This window comes from Chlorocebus sabaeus, chromosome 19 (genome assembly GCF_047675955.1).
Source record: "Chlorocebus sabaeus isolate Y175 chromosome 19, mChlSab1.0.hap1, whole genome shotgun sequence".
Taxonomy (NCBI): Eukaryota; Metazoa; Chordata; class Mammalia; order Primates; family Cercopithecidae; genus Chlorocebus; species Chlorocebus sabaeus.
The window spans coordinates 14,064,292-14,089,349 of NC_132922.1; the positions used below are offsets into that span (position 1 = coordinate 14,064,292).

Sequence of the window (25,058 nt, forward strand, 5' to 3'; positions counted from 1 at the left end):
AGCATAAATTTGCGTCCAGGAAAGACCAGAGCAGAGGCTGAAGTAGGAGTGGAGAGAGAAAGAGAGCAGGGCCTAGGGGATCCTGGGGTGCAGGCTGGCCGCTGAGGGTTCAGGATCTTCCCCCGCGCGACAGGACATCCTCGGAGGTTCCCAGATCTGAGACCCCGCACCTCCTGCGTGTCCTTGACAGCACGTGGACTTTCCAGACCTGGCTGGTGACTCCAGTGCCCCCTAAATCCCAGAGGTGGTCCCCTTCCCCTCGTGCCCTAGCCGCAGCCCCTGGGATCCCGCCGATCCCCGGCCTGGCGGTGCAGGAGCGGTAGCAGGTCCGCGCGCCCTCTTGCCCGCGGCCGGCGCTGCTCAGCCGCGCGACTGGACTGAGCCGCTCCCGCTGCGCTCAGAGTCCGGGCCCCTGGCGCCATGCCAGGCCCGGCGGGCGTGCGCCCGGCGCGCAGCACTGCAGCGCTGGTCATATGAGCAGAAATGATGAGAAAAGCACTTTTTAATCTTTTCGCACTTGCTCTGCCCGCTCAAACAGTTGCAGGATGTCGATGACAGACTTGCTCAACGCTGAGGACATCAAGAAGGCGGTGGGAGCCTTTAGCGGTGAGCAGCGCGCTCCCCCTCCATCCCTCTCCCCTTGTCCACCGCCCGCACCCCTGCACTCCGCGGGTCCCGCAGCCTGAGGGTCTTCCCCAGCGCGCTTCTGCTCACACTTCCCACTGGGCGCCGGCAAGGTCGGGGCGGGGGCGTCCTTGGCAGTTCCCAAACTCTGTCCGGGCGAGACGTGGCGCAGGGAGCGGGCGGGGAAGCGGGCGCCCTGCCCAAGTTACAGAAACTTGAGGGTGCTGAAGGCCCGGTGGCTGGGAGGACTCAGGGTCCGGAACCAAGGGCGAAGACCAGGGTCGGAGGAGGGATCGCCAGGGTCCTTGTACGAGCTCTCTGGACGTCCTCTTTAAGGCACGTGGAGAGGACTGCAGGGCGCATCCCCCTCTCCAAGCGACCCCTTTCCTGGACCCTCATTCTGGATAGGACTTTTCCCGCCAGGCGGTAGCCGCTGTTGGCCCCCTGACTGCCCTAGTTCCTTTACTGAGATTCAGCAGCGGACCTGCGGGCGAGGTGACCTTCTGGAGCCGGCGCACAGCTCTGCCCAAGCCTGCACGGGGCACCTTCAGTGCCTCCAACCTCGGGCCTCCTTAGGCGGGCCGGGGAGGGGAACTGGCAGTCTCACCTCTCCCAGCTGCCCGGGACTTCAGCGCTTAGCTGCCCACTTTCCTCCTCCCCTGTCGTACAGATGGGGAAACCAGGGAACTGTCTTGGAGAGGACAACACAGTTGCCCAAGGTCACCGAGCTGGGCAGAAAGGGTATTAGACCTGGGTTGCCCAGCCTAGTGTCGGAGGTGGGCAACTTTCCTTGCCTCTAGCCGTGTGCTGAGGGGAAGAGAACATGACTTTCACAGCCACCTCCTGCACACAGACACACACACATACACACACACACACCCCTACACATACACACACACACATACATACACATACACATACACACACACATACACACACACATACACACACATACACACACACACACACACACACATATACACACACACGATACAGGATCTAACATTGTACCCTTCCCCAGGTGTTCTAAAAGAGGACCCCAAGATACAGAAAATTGCAGGTAGAAAAGGACCCCCATTTCCTTTCTGCTTTGCACCCCCTCCCCTGGGCACAAGAACCTCTCTGGGAAGCCACCCTCCCAGGGTCCTGGGATAACCCTCTCCCTTCACCTCAAGCCCATCTGGGAAGAAACTTAACTGGGTATTTCTCGGGAGCCTCCCAACACCCCCTTCCCACTGCCTCCTAAATGGATTTCTACGCAGAGTCAGAACTTCCGGGTCTGCCCCTCCTCCTCCCTCTGGGTGACCTTGAGGGAAACCTGACCTTTCTGTGTCAATTTTCTGGCCACACAGTCTGTGGCCAAGAAAGAAGGTCAACCCTCCTCCCCCTGCTCCCAGGACCATGTTCATGCCCCCTTCAATTCCCCAGCCCACTCCCAACCAGCTGACACCCAAAAGGCTTCCTGGACAGAAGGTTCTCAGAAGAACAAAAACCTTTGGTTCTTAGGTGCTGCTCCCATCATCAGGAATGGGTGCAGTGGAGGCGGGGTGTGGGGGCAGGCTTGAGAGCCGGGGTGGTCAGGGTGTGAGCACACCTCTTCCACTCCCAGCTTTGTGACCTTGGACAGGGCATCCTCCCTTGCCCGGACTCCCTCAGTCCTCCGATGGAGGTGGGTACCTCTCATTCCCCACAACTGGCATGCGGGAATCTATCAACAAATGCTTTGACGTCCTCCATTCTCCCACACTTCCCTACCAGCCTTTCTGGTCCTTATTTGACCCTGCTCTTCCCCCTACAGCTGTTGACTCCTTCGACCACAAAAAGTTCTTCCAAATGGTCGGCCTGAAGAAAAAGAGTGCGGACGATGTGAAGAAGGTGTTTCATATCCTGGACAAGGACAAAAGTGGCTTCATCGAGGAGGATGAGCTGGGGTAAGCGGAAGTTTGCAGGGGCTGCCCAGCTCACGGCTGTGCGAGAGGGAGTGGGGGCTGGAACTCTAGCTTCCAAGTGTCCATCAGACCTGCCTTTCACTCTGCCTGCTTCACAGAAAGTAACTGTGTGTGAAGGCAGTGCTCGGACCCAGGGCACCAGGGGAGAAGGCTTCCCGGCACTATTGCTTCGGAAGAGTAAAACCCTCAGCTGAAAGTGCAACTAACTAGGTTAAGTGATAGCCACTTAATATTGCTAATGGAATGATGCTACTTAATAATTTAATACAAATGAAGAGGCAGTTTTTGTTGCTGCCTAGCACCATAGGCAGGGCAGAAAGCATTCACTTGAGTATTTCATTGATTTTCATTTGTCTGACAATTTCCACCTTCCTGCAGCCCCCAGCCCTCTGGTACTAGTGTGGCTGGTGCATTTTCTGGGCAAGCCAGGGATGCAGAACCAGCTCTGGGGGTCCAGGGATCCTTGGAGAAAAGCAGAGAAGGAGAAGGCTGTGGCTAGGAAAATGTATGCCTCCATCTGCAAAACCATCTCCTACCATAATCCCCTCGGCCACCCGGCCATGTCTACTGACTCAGGTTGCCTTATGTCACCTTCTGGCCAAGAAAGCCTTGAGTTTTGTCACAAAGAGAAGCGGGGGAGGGGGCGGTGCAGGGAGAGGTCTTTCAAGTAGGGACTTCCCCAACCATCCTGTCTCCCCACTAAACCATCTCACAAGGGTACCTTCTGTCTGGAACCTTCATATTCTACCCACTTACATCCAACATGCATGCACACTTCTGCACACACACACACACACACACACACACATTCACAGAGGCTGACTTCCCCCCGTCCTCCAGGCATCACCTTCACTGGGAAGCCTCCCCGCTCCTCCCCTCACCCCAGGCGGGTGGATACAGCTTCTGAGCGCCCTCCTCCACTTCCGCCCTCATTGTGCCCATCACACCGTGTGGTCTCTCTTGGAGCCTATGACCTCCTTATTTTTTTCAGTGCCTTCCGAAGATCACCACTGTGACCCCACTTTCCAGCATATGCCTGACACAGAAATGACACTTAGTGGATACTTGTTGGATAAATTAACCACTATAGGTGCCCTCCCTGAAGTGGGATCAGCCCGTCGCTGAGGACAGCCTGTCCTTTCCTGAATACTCATCCATGAAAGCACAGCCACCGAGCAGGCTACCTGGCACAGAGCACCTGTGTGCGTGACTGCTGCTCGCTGCCTGTCCCAGCCACCCCTTTCCCCACGCAGACACCAGACCGCCCTCCGTCCAGCGTCCTGCAAGGAGACCTCGGCCTGACTCCCTCACCGGCTTTCTCCCTTTTCTCCTTCAGATTCATCCTAAAAGGCTTCTCCCCAGACGCCAGAGACCTGTCTGCTAAAGAAACCAAGACGCTGATGGCTGCTGGAGACAAAGATGGGGACGGCAAAATTGGGGTTGACGGTGGGTAGCGGTGACCTGGGGTCTGGGCATATTGTGGATCTTGGGGTGTTGGATGCAAAAAGTTTGAAGTTATGTCTGTCACAAGGAAGGGATGATATGGGGCCCCTCACTCCCCCAGATTAGAAGATAAAAATCAGTCCATTAGGTCTGAGAGCTCTGCCACATACTCCAGACAAAGGAAAACTGGTGTATTTTCCTAATTTGAAAACCTAAAAGGAGTAGATTCTGTTTTTCCTGCTGGGTAGGGGATCCAGGAAGATTTGGGATTTTTTTTTCCTGAACTTAGCCTGCACTTTTGCATGAATACTGATCCGAGCTCTGCCCAAACTGGCTATGTGACCTTGGGCAGTGTCTCTCAATCACTGGGCCTCCGTCTCCCATCGGTAATCCAAGGAAATGAGGCCGACTCATCCCCAAGGATCCTCTGCCTCTCACATTCTCAGATTCCAGGGATGGAAATTCCTATCTCCTCTCCTCCTCAGCATCTTGTCCTGGTGTCCTGTAACCCCAAGTCTCAAAACCTATTTGGGTTTTACTCAAATGTACTATTCTAGCCTTGTAGCAGAGCCAGGAAAAACAGTAAGCCAGAAATCAGCAGGGAATTCGGACGGGGAATACCTGGTCCTGCCTTGCTTTGCAAGCTTCGATGGTAGCACAGATGAGAGACCAGTGGCCCACCGTCCACTCCTTTCTCCATTTGACTCCATGTGGCATTCATACAGCACACCCACATTGCCATCTCTCTTAGCATCATGATTTCCTCAGGAATTATCTCCAGTTTGCAGGTGGGCAAATGGACGTTGAAGGTGCTTAGCCTAGTTCGAAGAGCTAGGACACCGTGGTGGGGCAGGGATTTAGAACCAGGCCTGAATGAGTGTTTGCAGCATGCTAAGCTGCTATGGGCTTTTCTGCGGATCTCAGAGAAAACTGTGTGTAGGTGCTTGGCCTCTGGGCCCCAGGCTATCTCGGTTCAAATCCCAGCCCTACTGCTTTCGAGCTGTGTGACTGTGCACAATTAGATAACTACTCTGGGCCTCTGTTTTCTCATCTCTGAACTGAACATAATAATAATTCTTATAGGGTGATTACAAGGGTTACATGTGTTAATATGTAAAGTGCCGAGAGTAAATGCTATACACGCATTGATTGGCTGATTTATTTAAAACTAGGGACTGTGTTGCATTCATCCTTCTAGCCCCAGTATCTAGCCGATACCCCACACAAAGCAGGTTCTTCATAAACATCCGCTGCCTGAGTAGAAAACCCAGACTCCCATGCTCTATGCTCCCTCTCTGCCCCTTGCCAGCTGTGACCTTGAACACATCACCTCTGCACACCTACGTTCCCTTGCCTGGCAAATGGGGTGCAGGAGCTTCTCCTAAGACCTGTTTGGACTCGTTGTGAAAATTAAGTTTCTGTGAATACAAAATTGCTTTGGGAAAGGTACAAGGAATATGAAAGTAGGTGTATGCTTATGAGCTAGAGGGGTTTTTGTTGTTGTTGTTTATTTCTTTTTTGTTTGTTTGTTTCCTGCCAGTAACGAGAATGGAGAATCCCTATCAAGGTCAAATGCAGGGGGTCCCCTGGCTGTCTGACGCCAGCTGCCCTTCTTGTGGCTGGGAGGGAGGGAGGTGGTTTTAAAGGAGTGGAGTAGAGGGTATTGGAAAGGTATCATTGGCTTGGCTGCTCCTCGGACTTCTGGTGCTTGGCAGATCCTCCCTCACACCCCCATCCCCACCAGTCTGCTTATCCGACAGCTCCACCCCAAGGCTTGGCTCCCACCTCAACCCTGACCCAGGCCTCCAGACCTGCCTTCCATTTTTATTTGCAGCCAATATGCCATAGCTCAGAAGCCCTGGGCCAGGTCTTCATGGCTGACTGCTCACAGACAACCTACATGATGAAGAAAAACCAAGCCAGACTGGCCCAGTTCCCTGCCTCCCTCCCTCCCTCCTTGCCACACTCAGATCTTAAAGCATCAACTAAACTCTTCTAACAGATTCAGCAGATGTTGACTGAGTAGCAACTCTGTGCCTGGCAATGGAAGAGGTAAAAATAATTCAGGCCCATTTCCTGACTGGGTGCCCCTGAGCACCTGCTCCTTAGCCCTGAGCCCCAGCTTCCTCATCTGTAAACTAGGCATTATAACGTGAGAATGTGGCCTGTAGTGCCCAGCACATAGCAAATGCTCAATAAACGGCAACTCCAATGCCTTATTTATTTATTTATTTATTTATTTATTTAGAGACAGTCTTTCTCTGTTGCCCAGGCTGGAGTGCAGTGGTATAATCTCAGCTCCCTGCAACCTCCGCCTCCTGGGTTTAAGCAATTCTCCTGCCTCAGCCTCCCGAGTAGCTGGGATTGTAGACACGCACCACCATGCCCAGCTAATTTGTGTATCTTTAGTGGAGATGGGGTTTCACCATGTTGGCCAGGCTGGTCTTGAACTCCTGGCCTCAAGTCATCTGCCCACCTCAGCCTCCCAAAGTGCTGGGGTTATAAGCATAAGCCACCCACCTGGCCATACAATGTCATTTTTATTGTCTGCACATTGCTTACAGCTCTACACACATACATAAACAAGTGATAGTGCCAGCCAGAGGCAGAGGTGCAGGCATCAGGCATTTTGTGCAGACTCGGAGGCTATGCCGTAGGCTGTAGGGGACAGAGGGAGTGGGGTCCAGGCAAGGCACTGGCATCAGCTGGAAACTGTAGGGTATGTTCAGAAAGGGGCAAGAAGATTGTTTTGCCAAGAATGGGAGGAAAGATTTATTAGCTGGGCATGTCATGTGTGTCCAGCCCAGTGCTGGGTTTGGTTACCTCATTTGACCTTGGGATGACAGAAGACATAAGTGCAGATGTAGAAAGGGCAGCCCAGGGAGTGAGTGCAAGGTCACACTGCCAGCAAGTGCCAGGGCCAGGATTCAAACCCAAAAGCGTGGTCCAGGCCCACCTAGGCAGCCTCCATTGAGCTCATAGGCAAGACATAAAATAGGCAATGAGCACAGACCACCCTGAGGCACTGGGGCCCCACACCTCATGCTTTTGAGGTGGGAAGATGCAGATGCCCCCTTCCTCACTCCCAACCCCCTAACGCAGGAAGGGTGGGTGCCATGATGCCCAGTAGGTGGTGAGATGGGAAGCAGAGCCTTTTGGGACCCAGGACATTCTGTTTCAGATACTCTGCTTTGCTGTCACTCTCTCTTAAGGCCAGAGGGTCCAAGCCCCACCTATAGCTGGAAGATGCCTTCAGCTCCTGGTAGGATCTGGGGCATGTCCCAGAGAACCCTTCTGACCATAAAGTGCCTCATCTTTAAAACCATGAGGCAAGCCGGGCGTGGTGGCTCACACCTGTAATCCCAGCACTTTGGGAGGCCAAGGCAGGTGGATCACAAGGTCAGGAGTTCGAGACCAGCCTGACCAACATGGCAAAACCCTGTCTCTACTAAAATAAAAAAATTAGCCGGGTGTGGTGGCACATGCCTGTAATCCCAGCTACTCAGGAGGCTGAGGCAGCAGAATCACTTGAACCTGGGAGGTGGAGGTTGCCGTGAGCCGAGGTCACACCATTGCACTCCAGCCTGGGCAACAGAGCAAGACTCTGTAAAAAAAACAAAAACAAAAACAAAAAACAAAAAAACAAAAACAAAAAACACCATGGGGTAGATAACTAGCCAGTTACTGGGGTACATTCCAGCCCTGGGATTTCACAGATGTCCCAGTGGATAAACGTCTACACAGAGGACCACTTCAGTATTTTGGCTCAACTGCGTGACCTTGAATGACGATGGCAATAGCATCTAACTTCATAGAGCACTCAATACATGCCAGGCGCTGTGCTTAGCATTTCCCTCATTTAATCTTCCTAGCTATCTCTGAAATGTATACTACTATGATTCCCATTTTATAGATGAGCACACTGAGGCTCAGAGAGACTTAGGGCTTGCATAAACCCTTTAGGCTAGGAAGAGAAAAGATCAAGGTCTGAAGTCAGGTCTGTTGAGCTCCAAAGCACATGACCTGTGCTGCCTGCTTCATTCATTCATTCATTCATAGTTTAGTTTATGATAAGATGATTTTATTGATTGACTTATTGCCTATTTCTTTCTCCTCCACTAGGATGTCAGGTCCGCTGAACAGGAACTTTGTTTTGTTCAGTTCTAATCCCAGCACCTAGCATAGGGCCTGGCCCATAGTGAGAGAACAAGAAAAGTGTATTGGTTGAATGAATGAATGAATGAATGAATGAATGAAATGAACAAGTGCTCAGCTCTGGGCAGCACTGTGCAGTGATGAGGACGCACAACTGCTGTATGTAGGGGGAGATGATCTGCAAGCTGAGGTTGGGGATCTGTGGGGACTTGTCTGTCGCAGGTGCTGGGAGAGCCCCAAACCAGGGACTGCCTCTCTTCCCTGCTCTGTTTGTCCTTCTAAAGGTGAGTGATATTTACCAGGTTCTTGAAGATCCTGTATTGAAGGGAGGGGGTAGGAAGACAAAGTTCTAATAATAACCCTTTGCATTCCTGTCTCTGGGGCAACTACTTCCAGGAAACTCAAAGGCTTTTATAGATGTGGTTGATTGATTCTCAAAGGCTACCCTAAAAGGCTGGCGCAGAGCTGATATGGGGAGGGGCTGAAGGCTGAAAAGGAAAGAGAAGCTAGAAAAAGAGGTGAAGGGTGCCAAAAAAAAAATCTTTGTTAAAGCACCTGCAGTTGCAAAGCCCAGGCATAAAAAGCAGACAAAGCTGACTATGTGGCAGGTGCCTTTTCAAATACTTCACCTTCACAACGGGTCTCCAGCTGGGAGTCGGTGTCAGCATCACCTGGAGGGCCTTTGGCAACACAGATGGCTGTGCCAGACCCAGGAGTTTCTGATTGCTTAGGTGGAGCCCACACTTTTGCATTTCTAACAAGTTAGCAGATGGTGCTAATGATCTGGCGAACCACACTTAGAGGACCACTGCCTTACAATAATCCTAGAAAGTAGATGCCATCACTATCCCCATTTTGCAAGTGAAGAAGCTGAGGCATCGCGAGAAGTGACATGCCCAGGGTCTCTCTGTAGCACAGCTAGGACTGAGGCACAGTGGTCCAGCCAGGACCCTCTGCCATCCTGCCTCACATGGGCATGTGTCCCCAGCCTGGGCCTTCCAAATTCAATGCCTGCCCCCGCAGCATGTGCCGACCAACAGGAATCGAGGTTAGCATCCGTTCCCACTTCCTGTGTGCCAAGTGCTGCCCACAGGCCTTACCTCTTTTAACTCATTCAAACCTCCCAACAGCTCTACAAGATATCTTTATTACTGATACAGTCAAGGAAACTGAGGCCCAGGGAAGCAGAGCAACTTGCTGTGAAGCCTCGGGGCCCTCTTCAAACCTTGACTCCTCATATCTTGCTGCAGAGAAGATCCGCAGGCCCCACGCGCACACGTGCCTGCACGCAGCCCTAGTTACATTCTTCCCGAAACCCATTCCCGGTGATGGATCCACTGCCCTCTGCTTTAAGCGTGTCTAGACGCAAGAGTCTGGGGTTTGCATTTTGCTTCTGTTGCTGAAACGTAGTCATCATTATTGTCTAACCTTGCAGCGCCCCACCCCCCACTCACTCCCGTGCCTGAAGGAATTTACCTTTTCTGCTTCCCTCTGGCAAAATCTGTTCTCTTTTATCTTTAAGTAGCCTATTTACTGTGAGAGGCGGAGCGATAGCGTAAGGCCTTGGGCTGTGGTGGAGCCCCTGAGTCAGGCAGAAATTAGAAAGCCAAATGTTGGGGGTCAGCCGTGGGAATGGCTGTATCTTTTCCTCTTTCAGGACATCCATTCCCACACCTGGAAAGTGGGGAGAAAAATACTCACCCTACAGGGTTGTTGCTCAAATGAAGGGAATGTTCTGGAAATGATTCCTTTCCTCTTATTTTATGGGAATGCTTTGCTTGTAACCCACGTAAAACCTTTTGAAAGTGGTGGAATCTCAATCCTCAACAGAAATGAAATGGAGTCTAAAGCAGGAGAAAAGTGAGAGAGGGATAGAAGGAGAATTTGCCGGTCTCCCTGTAATTCTAGCCCTCCAGCCTCTATGGGGATTTGATTTCTAAGTAGGATAAGATGCTCATATCAAGGCCAGCCCAGGGTTTTGAGGGCAGAGCCCTAAGGTGCACTATGCTTTGTCCCATCTCATTGCACCCTGGTAGCGGCTCAGTGAGGTCTAGGGGACACTGTGATCCCCACTGAGAGACGTGAAAACCAAGGCCCCGTAGATAGTAAGTGCCAAAGTCACATAGCAAGTCCTTGGCCCAACGGGACCCGGGTCTCCTGACTCCACCACTCCCTCCCCTAAGCTGAGCTGAGACGTTTTAGTTATAAATGGCTTCTGTGCTTAGCAAGCTGCTCCTTTTATTCCCGTGTGGACTTTCCCTAGCTCTGGCCTTATGCTGCACTAGAAAAGATTTAGCAAGGGGAGAGGAAGCAGTCCTCCTTACATAACTGGCCTTCTGTGAAAGGGAGCAGCTGCTTGGTGGAAAAAGACATTCCCCTCCATGCCTCCCTCTGCTTCTGCCTCTGGGGGTTGCAGCTTGAGTTAGAACGCGGGGCCATTTAACTCCAACCTTTGAGGAAGAGACGCACCCTGGCCCCGGCCACGCCTGTTGGAATCTTTCTAGCTGAGTGACACTCAGCCTCAGTTTCTCTGTAAATAAAATGACGATAAGAGAGCTGACGAGGATGAAGTGGAATAACACACCGCGCGGTGCCTGGCACAGAGTGAGCCGCAGAACTGTTGACGCGGCCTCCTTGTGGCTGTCTGGCTTGACCCAGAGTGACTCTGCCTCCCAGTTCTCCGGGATGGGAAGGTGATCCCTGTTTGAGATACCAATTTATAAGAAACCGAGCCTGGGAGCTATTTAGAGGCGAGGTGATAAACCAAGAGGCCGGCTCCTTCATCCCGGTCATCACGGTCATCACGACAGAGGGAGGGAAAGAGCCCTCCAGCCGCTGACTCAATGGCCAGCTCAGTTTCGCTTTGGGCCATCCATGTGTGCCGGTCTCACCTGTCAATAGCTTCTAAATTTGTCCAATCCCCACAGCCTTGGACTAGGGCAGACCTAATTAGGCTAATTTCAGTTTCCTAAGGGAAAGAAAAGAACAGAATCCTCCAGTCCTCTGATCCTCCCTCTGCTGCCTCCCTCCCACCCCCGTCCCTACCGTCTACCTCCTTCGTCTCTTTCTGATTGGACAATGACGACATCTGCGAGCTGGCCCCAGAGGGGGTTGGGCGAGGTTTTAGCCTGCAAAGGTACTGCTGCACTTGCATATCTTAGAAGAGAATGATGATTCTGGATGCCTCCAAAGGAAGACTGTCTCTTCTACCTGTCAACATTAAGAGTTGATTTAGTCGCATTCCCACTGTGTGCCAGGCACTGTGCTGGGCACTCCTTCTCCATTATCTCATGGAGCCCTTACCATAACCCTATAAGGAGATAGTCCCAGTATCCCCATTTGATAGACGAGGAAACTGAGGATCAGGAACTAAGTTGCCATGGATGGGTGTGCTGGAGGTGGGATGCTATCCATCTCACTGATGGGATAGATGGATTGGAAACTTGTACCAGGTCAGCTGGTTGCTCGTTAGGTTTTCCGTGCCCTCTGTTTATATCTTCCTTATCCTGCTTAGTTTCAGGACTTTCGTGGTTAATGTTATGTCAAAGCTTCAACCTGTGTCCGTTGTGCTGGGGAGATCCACACAGGAGGTGGAACTAACACTTAGAAGTTACTATGTGCCAGTCATATTACCGATTCTGGTCTTTCTAATAGCTATCTAAACAGGCATTATTATACCCACTTTACAAATGAGAAAACTGAGCTTCAGAGAGCTAAAGTAGTGACTGACGGCCACCTAGCCAGGTAGTGATGGAACAAGATTCAGACGTAGGTCCGGGGTTGCTGGACGGTTGCAGGTAGGTGCCGGGATGGAGGCAGGAAATACTGGGATCATGGAGACAAACAATGGCAACATGAACAACAATGATGCTAACAATTACCAGTTATAGTACCATTTAGAGCCTCCTGCTTCTGCCAGGCAGTAGCCAGGCGTTCATAGGTTTGGTTTCAAAGTGGCTCGAGGTATAGAAACACTTTGGTTGCAACATCACCGGATACCGAGAGCTTGCTGTGCATCAGGCCTGTGACCAAGAGCTTTAGTGCTGGCTCCTCTGAACAACTTAAGGAAGTAGGTACTATCATGAGCTCCATTTGACAGGTGAGGCAACGCATCTAGTTGAAGGCCACAGGAACAAGAAATGGGAGCTGGATGTTACCCCCGGCTTGCTTGCTCCCAACACCATGTGACAGCCGGAAAGGTGTCTTCTAGACCCGATACTCACTCATAAGAAAACCAGGACCAGGGAGGATGAGGTGTGTTGTCCAAGGACAGCAGCAGATGGCAAAGCCAAGACTAGAACCCGATCGTTCAAAGCTGCATTCGCCATCCTGGGATCCTACCTACTGCCAGTTCAGCTGACCTAGAGTTTATGGGATCTTTTTGGTATTTTTTGAGACAGAGTCTCACTGTGTCACCCAGGCTGGAGTGCGGTGGTGTGATCTCAGCTCACTGCAATCTCCATCTCCGGGGTTCAAGCCATTCTCCTGCCTCAGCCTCCTGAGTGCCTGGGATTACAGGTGCGCACCACCGTGCCTGGCTAACTTTTGTATTATTAGTAGAGACAGGGTTTCACCATGTTGGTCAGGCTGGTCTCGAACTCCTGACTTTGTGATCTACCCATCTCGGCCTCCCAAAGTGTTGGGATTACAGGCGTGAGCCAACACACCCAGCCAGTTATTTGTTTTGCTTTAAGGTGAGACCTGGGCATTTTAGAGGAAGGGTTTGGCTAGGACACCTGTTAGTTAACTGACTGGCTCCTAAGAGCTCAGCCCTGAGGCAGACATGAAAGGCACGGAAGAGGTGGCTCCTGCCCTCAATTTATCTACAAAGTCCCCTGTTGAAGGTTCTGAGGGGATAAAATTAGAATTCCGTGTTCTGTGCTGAAGGCCAGCGCATGTGGCTATTGTGATGTCCTGGCTGCTTCAGAATACATTGCAAGGTGGGCAGAGGGGCTGATTTAAGAGGCTTTCAAAAACCCCACAGCTCCAAAGGACCTCCCAAAGTCTGACTCCAAAATGCCTGACTTTCCATCACTGGAGAGTCCCTCATTGGTGTCCCTGGGCCCCCGTCACACCAGCTGCACCAAATCCCATCTAGTGTGAAGGTTATCAACGGACTCTTTACCGATGAACAGCCTGAGAGCCCATAATTTCTAGAGTGAGGATGAAGGGGTCAGTGCAGGCTGGAGCACAGAGAGGACCAGCTTCCCCTCTTGACAGTCTTTCCACGAGCAGGCGATGGCAGACAGGCTCATGCATCCTTTATCCCAGGACAGAGAAACTCAGTGTCCCCAAACAGGGAATGCCAGTGCTGGATGAAATGACAGGTTTAAGTTGGAGAGGGCTCATGCTTCTGCCCGAGCCGGGACGCTAGCCCTCTCAGAAGTAGCCTCTCCACATTCGTGTAGGGGGTTCCTGAGGCCGGAGGCCAAGTCCTGGCTCTGGCTCTTGTTTTCCACATGACCCTGACACCTCACCTTCCCAGCCTCCATTTCCCCATCTATAAAATTAGAATCCTCCCAGACTGTCGTGTGAATTATATGAAGTAAGTCAGAGCTTGTTGAACCTTAAGAAGGACTCATGAGCCATCTCATCCATCCATCCTCCATCTATGCATCCATCCATTCATCCTTCTCTCCCTCCCTCCATCCATCCACCAGCTCCTCATCCATCCATCCATCCATCCATCTCTCCATCTATCTACTCCTCCATCCATCCCTCCCTCTATCCCTCCCTCCATCTTTCCATCCATCCCTCCATCCATCCACCCAGCACTTATTTACGAGCACCTACTGTGTGCCAGGAACCCTGTGGCTGCCAGGAGAGCAGTGAACGAGAGAGAGGCTCCCCTGCCCTCCAGAGTTTGTATTCTCGTAGGGGGAGACCGGCAAAAATAAGTGCATATATAAGATCATTTCAGAGAGTGCCAAGGACTATGAAGTAAATAAAAAGGGACTAATGAGACGGGGTGGTGATATTTGAGCTGGGACATGTGTCACTTTATACCTAGGTCAAAGTAGGTCGGAAACTACTGGAATGAAGAAGGAAGCCTAAAAGCATTTCTAGCTTGGATCATGTCTGCTGTGTGACCATGGTCAAGCTGCTTAACTTTCGAGCCTCAGTTTGTTTCCCCATCTGTCAAATACAGGCAAAGGTGTGTCTCTCATGGAGTAGTCATGAGGATTCAATGAGATCATATATGCAAAATGCTTCCCACATTGGCATTCAATAAATGTTAGTTACTGGCTGTAATTAATGAAAGTACTACTAATAAAAGACATCTCAAAATAACCACCTTCCCCACCGAGGTCCTGGAAGATCACAGACTCCTGGCTGAGAAAGCAAGTACTTTCACACCTGCCCTGTGAGAGGGACTCTGTACAAGTGTTTGTTGTTTTTATATTTATTTGATACTCCATCCTTGGCACTGCTGTTACCACTCGGCCAGAGAGCCTGGGGGTTTCAAGACCAGCTGGTGGACCCTCACTCTCGGTCCCGCCCTGCATCCCCCATATCCAGGTCACCCACCTTTCCTATCCTAGGACACCCTAGGGACAGGAGAGCATGGTGTCTATTTCCTAAGTCAAACCTCAGAAAAGTGAGGCACCCAGGTATGTTATGTGTCCCTTCATCTGGCCAGGGGCAGTGCCAGGTTATTTATTTATTTATTTATTTATTTATTTATTTATTTATTTATTGAGACAGAGTCTCGCTCTGTCACCAGGTTGGAGGGCAGTGGCGCAATCTCGGCTCACTGCAACCTCCACCTCCTGGGTTCAAGCGATTCCCCTGCCTCAGCCTCCCAAGTAGCTGGGACTACAGGCACGCACCACCACGTCCAGCTAATTTTTGTATTTTTAGTAGAGACGGGGTTTCACCATGTTGGCCAGGATGGTCTCAATCTCTTGACCTCGTGATCCACCTGCCTCGGCCTCCCAAAGTGTTGGGATTACAGGGGTGAGCCACCGTGCCCAGCCCAGTGCCAGGTTATTTCTACAATACAGCATGTGTTGGTTTGGTTTTTTGTGTGTGTGTTTTTTCACTTTTTTAATTTTGAAATAATTGTAGGTATACAGAAGAATTGCAATGATAGTACAGAGAGTGCTGTACACCCTTCACCCAGCTCCCCCGATGTTAATATTTTACATAACCACAGTACAATGATGAAAACTAAGAAACTGCATAGGTGGGGTTTTACATTTGTATTCCATACAAAGTCCAGGGAGGACGCAGCTCACCTCAAATGAGTCCCAGATACTTTTTGTGGCCTTTTTGAAGCCATTTCACAACCAGTTTTTTATTTGTCTTTTCCAAGGAATTATTACTGGCCCCTCTCTTCACTCCACTGACAGATGAGGAAACCAAAACCCAGAGAGATACATTTTCCAGCAAATACGGCCAGACTAGGCCTGGAAGCCCTAACTTTCAGTCCCCAGCCTGTGCTCTCCCCACATCACAACACTGCATTTTATTTTTTCTTTCTTTCTTTTTTTCTTTTTTTGTTGTTGTTTTGTTTTGAGACAGAGTCTCATTCTGTTGCCCAGGGTGAAGTGTAGTGGCACAATCTCAGCTCACTGCAACCTCTGCCTTCTGGGTTCAAGCAATTCTCCTGCCTCAGCCTTTGGAGTAGCTGGGATTACAGGCACCCACCACCACGCCCAGCTAATTTTTGCATTTTTAGTAGATACAGGGTTTTACCATGTTGGCCAGGCTGGTCTCAAACTCCTGACCTCAAGTGATTCACCTGCCTCAGCCTCTCAAAGTGCTGGGATTACAGGTATGAGCCACTGTGCCCAGCCAAGACAACACTGCATTTTCTAGGGTGATGGGAACTTGCCTGAGACCCCACACTCTCCACCAGGCTGCGACATGGCATCTCAGAGACATGTAGTGGCACGTGGCAGCAAACTCCTTGTCCTCTGTCATCTGCTGGGGAGAAAAACAACAGAGACGTCCAGAAATATTACTGGACCCTGAGCCTCAGTTTCTTCATCTGTAGAACAGGAACAATGACAAAATGCACCAGATAGGATTATTGTCAGAGTCAAATGAGATATTGCATATAAAGTGTTTCGAATAGTGCCTGGCATATGATAAGCATTCAGAAAACTATTATTATTAATGCTATTGTTATTATTGTAGTTATTATTATTGATTTTGCATGTGGCATGACATGGTGAAGTAAAAGATATGGTAGACCCATCATGTTCCACCTCACTTCACTCATCTGCCCACTCATTCATTTATTCATTCATTCATTTTCACACTCACACTCTGGGGCTCCTACAGCAGAAGCAAGAACTCAGAGAAAGCACCACCCAGGGCCCTGCAGTCAGGTGTGGACAGTCTCTCTTGCATTCCAGCCTGTGACTCACTTTCCTTTGTCATTTTCTTCTGCAGAATTCTCCACTCTGGTGGCTGAAAGCTAAGAAGCACTGACTGTCCCAGGTCTTCCACCTCTCTGCCCTGAACACTCAATCTCAGCCCCTCTTGCCACCCTCCTGCGTTTCTGTTCAGTTTGTTTATGTTATTTTTTACTCCCCCCATCCCCTGTGGCCCTCTAATGACACCATTCTTCTGGAAAATGCTGGAGAAGCAATAAAGATTGTACCAGTCAGACTCTGCTTGCTGAGGAAGACCCAGGCCTAGTCAGGCATTGGCTTTCCAGATGCATCTGGGCAGGGGGTGGGGGCCAGATTTCGACAGTTAGAAAAGATGTGATAGGAGAGAATGGAAGGGAACAGCCTCTTTTCTGCGTTAGGTACTAAGCATGGCACTCTACAGAGGTTACCCACTTACTCCCTAACACCACCCCATAAGGTCGGTGATGAAACTCCCATTCTCTAAAAAACTAAGTCTCAGAGAGGGGAAGTGATGTGTCTAAGCCCACAAAGATAGGATTTGTTAGTATTGGGGTTTGAATGCAGGTCCATGGTTGAGTAGGTGGATGGATGGATGGATGGATGGATGGATGGATGGATGGATGGATAGATGGATGGATGGATGGGTAGATGGGTGGGCAGATGGGTAAATGGATGGATGGGTGGGTGAATGGGTGGATGGATGAATGGGTGGATGGGTGCGTGGATGGGTGGATGGGTGGATGGGTGGGTGGATGGGTGGGTGGGTGGGTGGATGGATGGATGGATGGATGGATGGATGGATGGATGGATGGATAGGTGGGTGGATGGGTGTGTGGATGGATGGGTGGATGGGTGGATGGATGGATGGATGGATGGATGAATGGATGGATGAATGGGTGGGTGGATGGATGGATGGATAGATAGATAGATGGATGGATGGATGGGTAGATGGGTGGACGGATGGGTAAATGGATGGATGAGTGGGTGAATGGGTGGATGGATGAATGGGTGGATGGGTGGGTGGATGGCTGGATGGGTGGATGGGTGGGTGGATGGGTGGGTGAATGGATGGATGGATGGATGAATGGGTGGATGGGTTGGGGGATGGATGGATGGATGGATGGATGGATGGATGGACAGACAGGTGGATGAATGGATGAGTGGGTGGATGGATGGATAGACACATAGATGGATGGATACCATTAAGACTTTTTGTTACAAATCACAGAACCCCAACTCAAGTAACTTAAGCTAAAAAGGAAGGAAACAAAGGACTAGATTGGCTTATGTGCCTGAATAGTTAGGGGTAGGTCTTCAGGAACAGCTGGATCAAGGGATTCAAGTGATATCATCAGGACTAAGTCCCTCTTTTCCTCTCTCTGAGTACTGCTTTCCTTTGTGCTGAATTTGTTATCACGAGGGCTCTGCCTTCATGATGGCAAGATTCCTGCAGCAGCTCAAGGTGAACATTCAGCATTACCAGCAAAAAAAAAGAATTTCTTGTTCCCAAACACTCTATCAGAAGGCCCCAAATTTAGTCCCATTAATACTAGCAACTAACGTTCACTGAGCACTTACTCTGTGCTGAGTCCTTTACAGGATTCCATCTGCACAACAGCCCCATGAAATGTGTGCTATTATTACATCCCTTGTATAGATGAGGAAACTAAGGCACGTAGAATTTAAAAGTCACACGGCAACCATGGGGAGGATCAAGGACCCCAACCCCAGCATCACCTCCAGAGCCTGTATCCCTTCCTGAGTCAGACACAGAGGCCGGGAGGAGGGATCCTGATTGGAGACAGGTGGAGTCAGTCACACACAAGGCTCGTGGCCTGAGGGTGGGAGAGGGGCACCCCTGAGGAAATGAAAAGTGGGGACAGATGCTGGGGGTGAACATGGCCTACAGAATGACTTCTGCTGTTCCCCAAGACAGCCTTGGGGAAGTTATTTTAGATTTCCCTGGGTGGGGACGGGGCATTGGAGTGGTAGTCTCTCTCTCACCTGACCCCATGCCCTGCACCTCCCCTGCTCTCTGAGGTGTTGCCCTTAGGCAGGGCTGTCAGGAAGCCTCTCCCTGAGGGCCCAGCCCAGGGCAGACAACCCATCAGGACCCAGGCTGAGGGGCAGGGATGGGCAGGCCCCATCCAGGGTGGTAGCCAGGCTCAGAGCAAGCAGTCCTAGGCCTGGGAGGGGACTCAAGGCCAACACTGGGAACTGGGTCAACACAGCAGCAAACCCCAAAGGGCTGCCCTGCCAGGGGCTCAGCCAGGTGCCAGGGCCTGCATAAAGGTGGCATGTGAGCCAGAGGTGGAGAACGTGGGAATGGGCGTGGGAGTGGGAATGTGCACGTGCATGTGGGCAGTCATGAGGGCACTGGTACACACACATGCTTGTGACAACAGTCAGGACCAATGCAGACTTGGGTCTCCATGTGGGGTCTCAGAGGGCCCAACTCTGGACACCGAGGTGGGGTTGGGGAAGAGGAAGAGGGCCCACCCCATTGCTGGGTCTGTGTGGAATGCAGGCGGAGGGGCGGGGGCTGGGGAGCCGGAGCATTTCACCCAGAAACCAGGTCAGAGCCCTGTGAGAGGACAGGCAGGTCAGGACGACAGTGGCAGCTGCCCGCCGGCCTGGAGTGGCCTCAGTGCCTCTTGTTCTGCACCTGCATGGCAGCCCACACCATGCAATTCAGACTCAGGGCAGCAAATGGCGCGGCAGCCACGTATCGGAGAGCATGGCCCTTTGACCTCTTGGGGGACGCAGGGCATTGGCTCCAGGACCCTGTTTTGAAAAGACTCTGCCTGGGGCCTGGGAAGGTCAAGGAGGAAATGGCTTCCCTGCAAAGGCTCAGGGCCCCTGTGCTATTGCTGCAGGATAACAGAGGCAGCAGTAATGGCGGCCACCTTGGGGGTGGGAGGGTTCTATTTACCAAACCACAACATCTCATTTCCTCCTTTCAACAAGCCTCGGCAATAAGCACTACCATTACCCCCTTTACAGGCAAGAAAGCTAGGGCTCTCTGGGGACACACAGCCGGCAAGAGGCTGAGCTGGAATTAAATGCAGGGCTTAATGACTCAACATACCACTGTGCACAGCGCAGGGTGACAGCACTGGGCATCTTGTGGAGCGGGGATGGGAGGGGAGCACAGGAGTGTGGCGGGGGAGGTGAAATGACAAGGGACAGCCTTGCTGACCCCAGCAGTCATTCGCCAAGCCCTCTTCCTCCTGACTCCCACGTCGTGCTCCACCCAGCCATTTCTCTTGCCCTTGGCCACCACCTGAATCTGGGCCCCATCACGGGTGAGATTGGGCCCGACGTAGAGGACCCTGGCAGCCTGGGTCTCCCATTTGTAAAGAGTCTCCAGTTCAGACACGGGCATCTGTTCAAACGCGACTAATATCCAGTCAGTGTCTGTAACACGGGTTTGGCTTCTTTCTACACTGCAACCTTCACTGTGTCGAGGGCGCTGGCTTCTCCCCGTCTCTGGGAGACACTGGTGGGACCGCCCTCGTGTCCATGAACCACTGCAGTGGTCCCCAGCCTGTCTCCTGGCCTGCTCTCCCCTTCCCTCTCCCCTCTCCACCCAGAGCCCAAGGGCTCTTTCCAAAACATAGATCAAATCACATTGTTCTGCTTAAATCTTTCCAGCGACTGCCCAATCTATAGACTCAAATCCCGGAGCCAAACACAGAGTTCCTGCCTGTGGGCATGACCCAGCCTCCATCCCAGCCCTTCTCCCTCAGCCTGGCCCATTCTGCCTCCCTGTCCTCCCCAATCCCCCTTTCCCTGGCTCAATCCTCTTCATCCTCAGGAATCTACTCTGGAGCATCACCCCCAGCTGAGGTTAGAGCCCCTGCACAACTCCTGCAAGTGAAATGAAAAAAAAAAGCAATATGTGACAATCTGATTCCCGTCCACCTCTCCCAAAGACCACGCGATGCCTGAGAGCAGGGCACATCTGCAGGGGTCCTGCTAAACCCCAGAACCTGGCATCAAAAGGATGCTAGGCTTCACCCACCCTGATGCAGATGTGGTCATAAAGGCCCAGTGTGGCTTGTGACTCACTCAAGGCCATACAGCAGTGCTGAGCAGAACGGGGCTTGGCCCCTGGCCCCTGCTGTGCCACCCCTGCCATGGTGCCATCCATAGGGACCTGCTAACTCAGTAAGGAATGCAGGCATGACAGGAAGCCTTCCCTGCCCAGCATACCCCTCTGTGGCCCGGTATCACTGGGCTCCAGTTCCTCAGTCTCCAGTTACCCCCACCCTGACACCTGCACCACCAGCAGCCTCTGGGTTTTCTCATCTGTTGAATGCAGCTCCTTCTCTTCATTGTCATGGTCAGAGGAGGCTCGCTGCTTATCTCTATGCCTTTTTGTCGGAGAGGCTGGGAGCAGGAAGGAGAAAGCTCAGGCCGGAGGAAGGGCCCCAAATCAATCTGTCTCTGAGTGGTTTTAGTAAGAGCTGGGAGGGCCCAGCTTCATGGAGTGATGAATGATCACTGGATCCCTGGATCTCCTAGCCCTGATCCCAGAGCTAGGAGACAGGGGACTCAGGGGAGAAGGAAGAGCCAGGAGCATCAGAACAAAGACTCCACGGAGAGAAAGGATGGGTGGGAAGTCGGGATTGAGCTGCCCTCTGCTATCAACCATGACCCTGGATAATATTACTGTGCTGGACTGTAGCTCTGGGGCTGGACAGAGCTGGATTCCAAATCTGCGTCTTCCTCCTTCTTGCTGGACACTTTGCATATACCATCTGCTATGGTCTGAAGGTTTGTGTCCCTCCGAAATTTATAGTCAAAACCCAACTCTCAAGGCGATGGTATTAGAAGATGGGGCCTTTGGGAGGTGATGGGTCATAGGAGTGGAACCCTCATGGATGGGATGAGTGTCCTCATACAGGAGCCCTGAGGGAGGCTCCTAGCCCTTTGCCCTTTCACCATGTGAGGCTACAGCAACAGGGAGCCATCTGTGAAGCAGGAGCCCTCACCAGGCACCGAGGCTTCCAGCACCCTGATCTTGGACTTCCCAGCCTCCAGAACTGTGAGCAATAAATTTCTGTTGTTTACAAATCACCCAGTCTAAGGTATTTGTTAGAGCAGTCCAAATGGACTAAGGCACCGTGTCTTAATCCACACTGTAGCCATCCAAGGAAGAGATGTCTGTCTGTTTTATACAGGAAGGTTCAGAGAGGTTAGGCAACTTGCCCAAACCACACAGCCAATAAAAGTGAAAATTGTAAACATGTATTCACTGACTTGACAAATAATTTCTGAGTGCCTACTTGTGCCCGACACAGCTAAACACTTTAAAGGATGACCTCATCGAAGCAATCACTTCTCAAAGCATTCAGCCTCTTTCTCTCTCTGCCTTCCCAATAAAGATTCCCCGTCCCCAAGGCATCTGCGGCCACTCAGACACGTTAGTCTAGGAAGATTCAAATTGGGTGAATCTGATGTTGGTTTATTTAGACCCAGAAGACTGTTTACAAGAGGCGGTTCAGCAAATGGGACAAAGGCCTGGTATTCTTGGCTCCCTTCTTATCCTCCTGCCTCGGTGCCGCCGGAGGAGGAAGGCCTGGGCAGCCCGCCTGGACCCCAAACTGTGCCACAAAAGGCCCCCCCTCAATTTCCATTCTCAGTTGCCTTGCCCTCCCTCAGTTTCCCCTCTCCCTATACCTCCTCAGAGAAGTCATTCGCAGGAATGGGTCCTTTCTGTGTCCTTTATTTGGGATCTGGTGAGGGTCAAATTCAGGGACTTAGGACACGATCCTTTAGTTCGTCACTGGAACCCACAGGCTCCTCACAGCCCCTGTCATACAGATGACGAAATGCAGCTTAAGTAGCTTTGCTGAGACTCCTGAATCCATTTGTTTGACCCCACTTTTTGCCTGATGGGGGACAGAGCCAGAATTTGAAGTGCAAGGAGCCTGGAGGAGTCAGCTTCCCCTGCATCCTCCCAGGGGCCTGAGAGCACTGGGCCTTCTTATGGCTGCGACTCATTCCTGAGTCATGACTCATTCATGGCTTTGTTCTTCCTCCCTCTTTCTCAGAGAGCCCCAAACTCCTTCACAGCCCACAAAACCCTTCATGTCTGACCCCTTCCAACTTCACGTTTCCCCTTTTCTCGCTACTCTCCTGCGTTCTTCTCTCTCACCTCCTCCACTTAGCCCTGCAACCCTACATTCATTCCCTGCATCCTCTGCTTCAACTACATAAAATGTGTCATTCCTCAAAACTGCCATGTCCTCCCTCTCCTCTGGGCCCTCACATAAGCTATTCCTTCGGCCACATCACTGTTCCTCCCCTGCCTGGCTCATTGCTACACCAGACTCAGGCTTCAGCTTCAATGAGGCTCCCTCCGGGAAGCCTTGTTTATTCCCACCCAACATCCAAGTCTACTTGCTCATTTTTACTGACAACTCTTTATTGAGAACCTACTCAGTGCCAGGTGCAATGGGCTCCACGATACATCAGCCAGCTAAGCCTGCTCTCAGGAGCATCTGTCCTGAGGGACTCCTGCCCTGTGCTTTCTGCCCCCCAACTCCACTTCATATTCATTGCCTCTCTAAGTATTTGTCTTCTCAAAGGGACCAAAATAGTTGTGAATCCTACATCTGGTAAGGATTTAGTATCCCGAATACATAAAGAACGCCTGCACCTCAATAACCAAAAGATAAACAACCTATATTAGAGTCTTCCAGAGAAGCAGAATAGGCTGTGTGTGTGTGTGTGCGCACGCAGGTGCACAGGTTGGGTATCCCTTATCCAAAATGCTTGGGAGCAGAAATATTTTGGATTGTTTTGGGTTGTGAAGTATTTGCATTATACTTACTGACTGAGCACTCCAAATCCAAAAATTCAAAATTCAAACTGCTCCAATGAGCATTACAATGACTCTCAAAAAGTTTCTGATTTTAGAGCATTTCAGATTTCGGATTTTCAGATCTGAGAGTTCTCCACTTGTATATGTATGTGTGCGTATGTGTGTAGACACACATGTATGTAGTGCATAAAAAGATTTGTGGCCAGGCGCGGTGACTCACGCCTATAATCCTCGCTCTTTGGGAGGCTGAGGCGAGTGGATCACCTGAGGTTGGGAGTTTGAGACCAGCCTGACCAACATGGAGAAACCCTGTCTCTACCAAAAATACAAAATTAGCTGTGTGTGGTGGCACAGGCCTGTAATCCCAGCTACTCGGGAGGCTGAGGCAGGAGAATCACTTAAACCCGTGAGGCAGAGCTTGCAGTGAGCCGAGACCATACCATTGCATTCCAGCCTGGGCAACAAGAGCAAAACTCCATCTACTTTTTTAAAAAATGTACTGTAAGGAACTGGCTTACACAATTAGGGAGATGAACAAGATCCAGCATCTGCAGGATGAATCGGCAAGCTGGAGACCTGGGAGAGCTGATGGTGTAGCTTCTGAGTCCACAGGCAGGAAAAAAGCCAATGTCCCAGGCTGAAGGCAGTGAAAGAAATTTTCTTTTCCTTGGAGGAGGGTCAGCCTTTTTGTTCCATTCAGGCCTTAAACTAACTGGATGAGTCTCACCCACATTAAGGAAGGCAATCACTTTATTCAGTTAATTTAAATATGAACCCACCCCCAAACACCCTCACAGAATCACCCAAGAGAATGTTTCATCAAACATCTGGGCACCCTGTGGCCCAGTCAAATTGACACATGAAACTAACCATCATGCAACCCAATTAAAAAGTGGGCAAAGGACTTGAAGAGACATCTCTCCAAACATGATATACAAATGGCCACCAGGCATGTGAGAAGACGCTCAGCACCATTTGCAATTAAGGAGATGCACAGCAAAATCACAATGAGGTGCCTGTACACTCACCAGGATGGCTATCATCCAAAAACATGAAAATAAGAAGTGTTGGCAAGGATGCTGAGAAATTGGTACCCTCATATATTGCTGGTGACAGCATAAAGTGGTGCAGTCACTGTGAAAAACAGTTTGGCCATTTCTTAAAATGTTAAAATGCCAGGTGCAGTGGCTCACACCTGTAATCTCAGCACTTTGGGAGGCCAAGGCGGGCGGATCACGTCAGGAGATAGAGAGCATCCTGGCTAACACGGTGAAACCCCGTCTCTACCAAAAATACAAAAAATTAGCCAGGTGTGGTGGCACACACCTTTAGTCCCAGCTTCTCAGGAGACTGAGGCAGGAGAATCACTTGAACCCGGGAGGTGGAGGTTGCAGTGAGCTGAGATCGCACCACCACACTCCAGTCTGGGCAACAGAGCGAGACTCTGTCTCAAAAAAAAAAAAAAAAAAAAAAAAAAGGACACAAGTTTCTAGGACATGGGTTTCTCTATGTTCCAGAAATTCCATTCCTATGTGCATATCCAAGAGAAATGAAAAAACATCCACACAGAAACTTAGATACAAGTATTTTTGGTTTGTTTTTGTTTTTTTGAGACAGAGTCTTGCTCTGTCACCCATGCTGGAGTGCAGTGGTGCGATCTCGGCTCACTGCAACCTCTGCCTCCCGGGTTCA

At 51.0% G+C, this 25,058-nt stretch overlaps 1 protein-coding gene across 1 annotated transcript; it reads left to right on the top strand.

Moving 5' to 3' along the window:
- The first annotated feature begins 3 nt into the window (after window positions 1-3).
- PVALB (parvalbumin) lies at window positions 4-16,790 on the top strand. Its single transcript, XM_007975662.3, has 4 exons — window positions 4-606; window positions 2,423-2,555; window positions 3,910-4,019; window positions 16,572-16,790. The coding sequence occupies exons 1-4, from the start codon at window positions 546-548 to the stop codon at window positions 16,598-16,600; spliced, it is 333 nt and encodes a 110-aa protein (XP_007973853.3). The 5' UTR covers window positions 4-545; the 3' UTR covers window positions 16,601-16,790.
- Window positions 16,791-25,058: the final 8,268 nt, after the last annotated feature.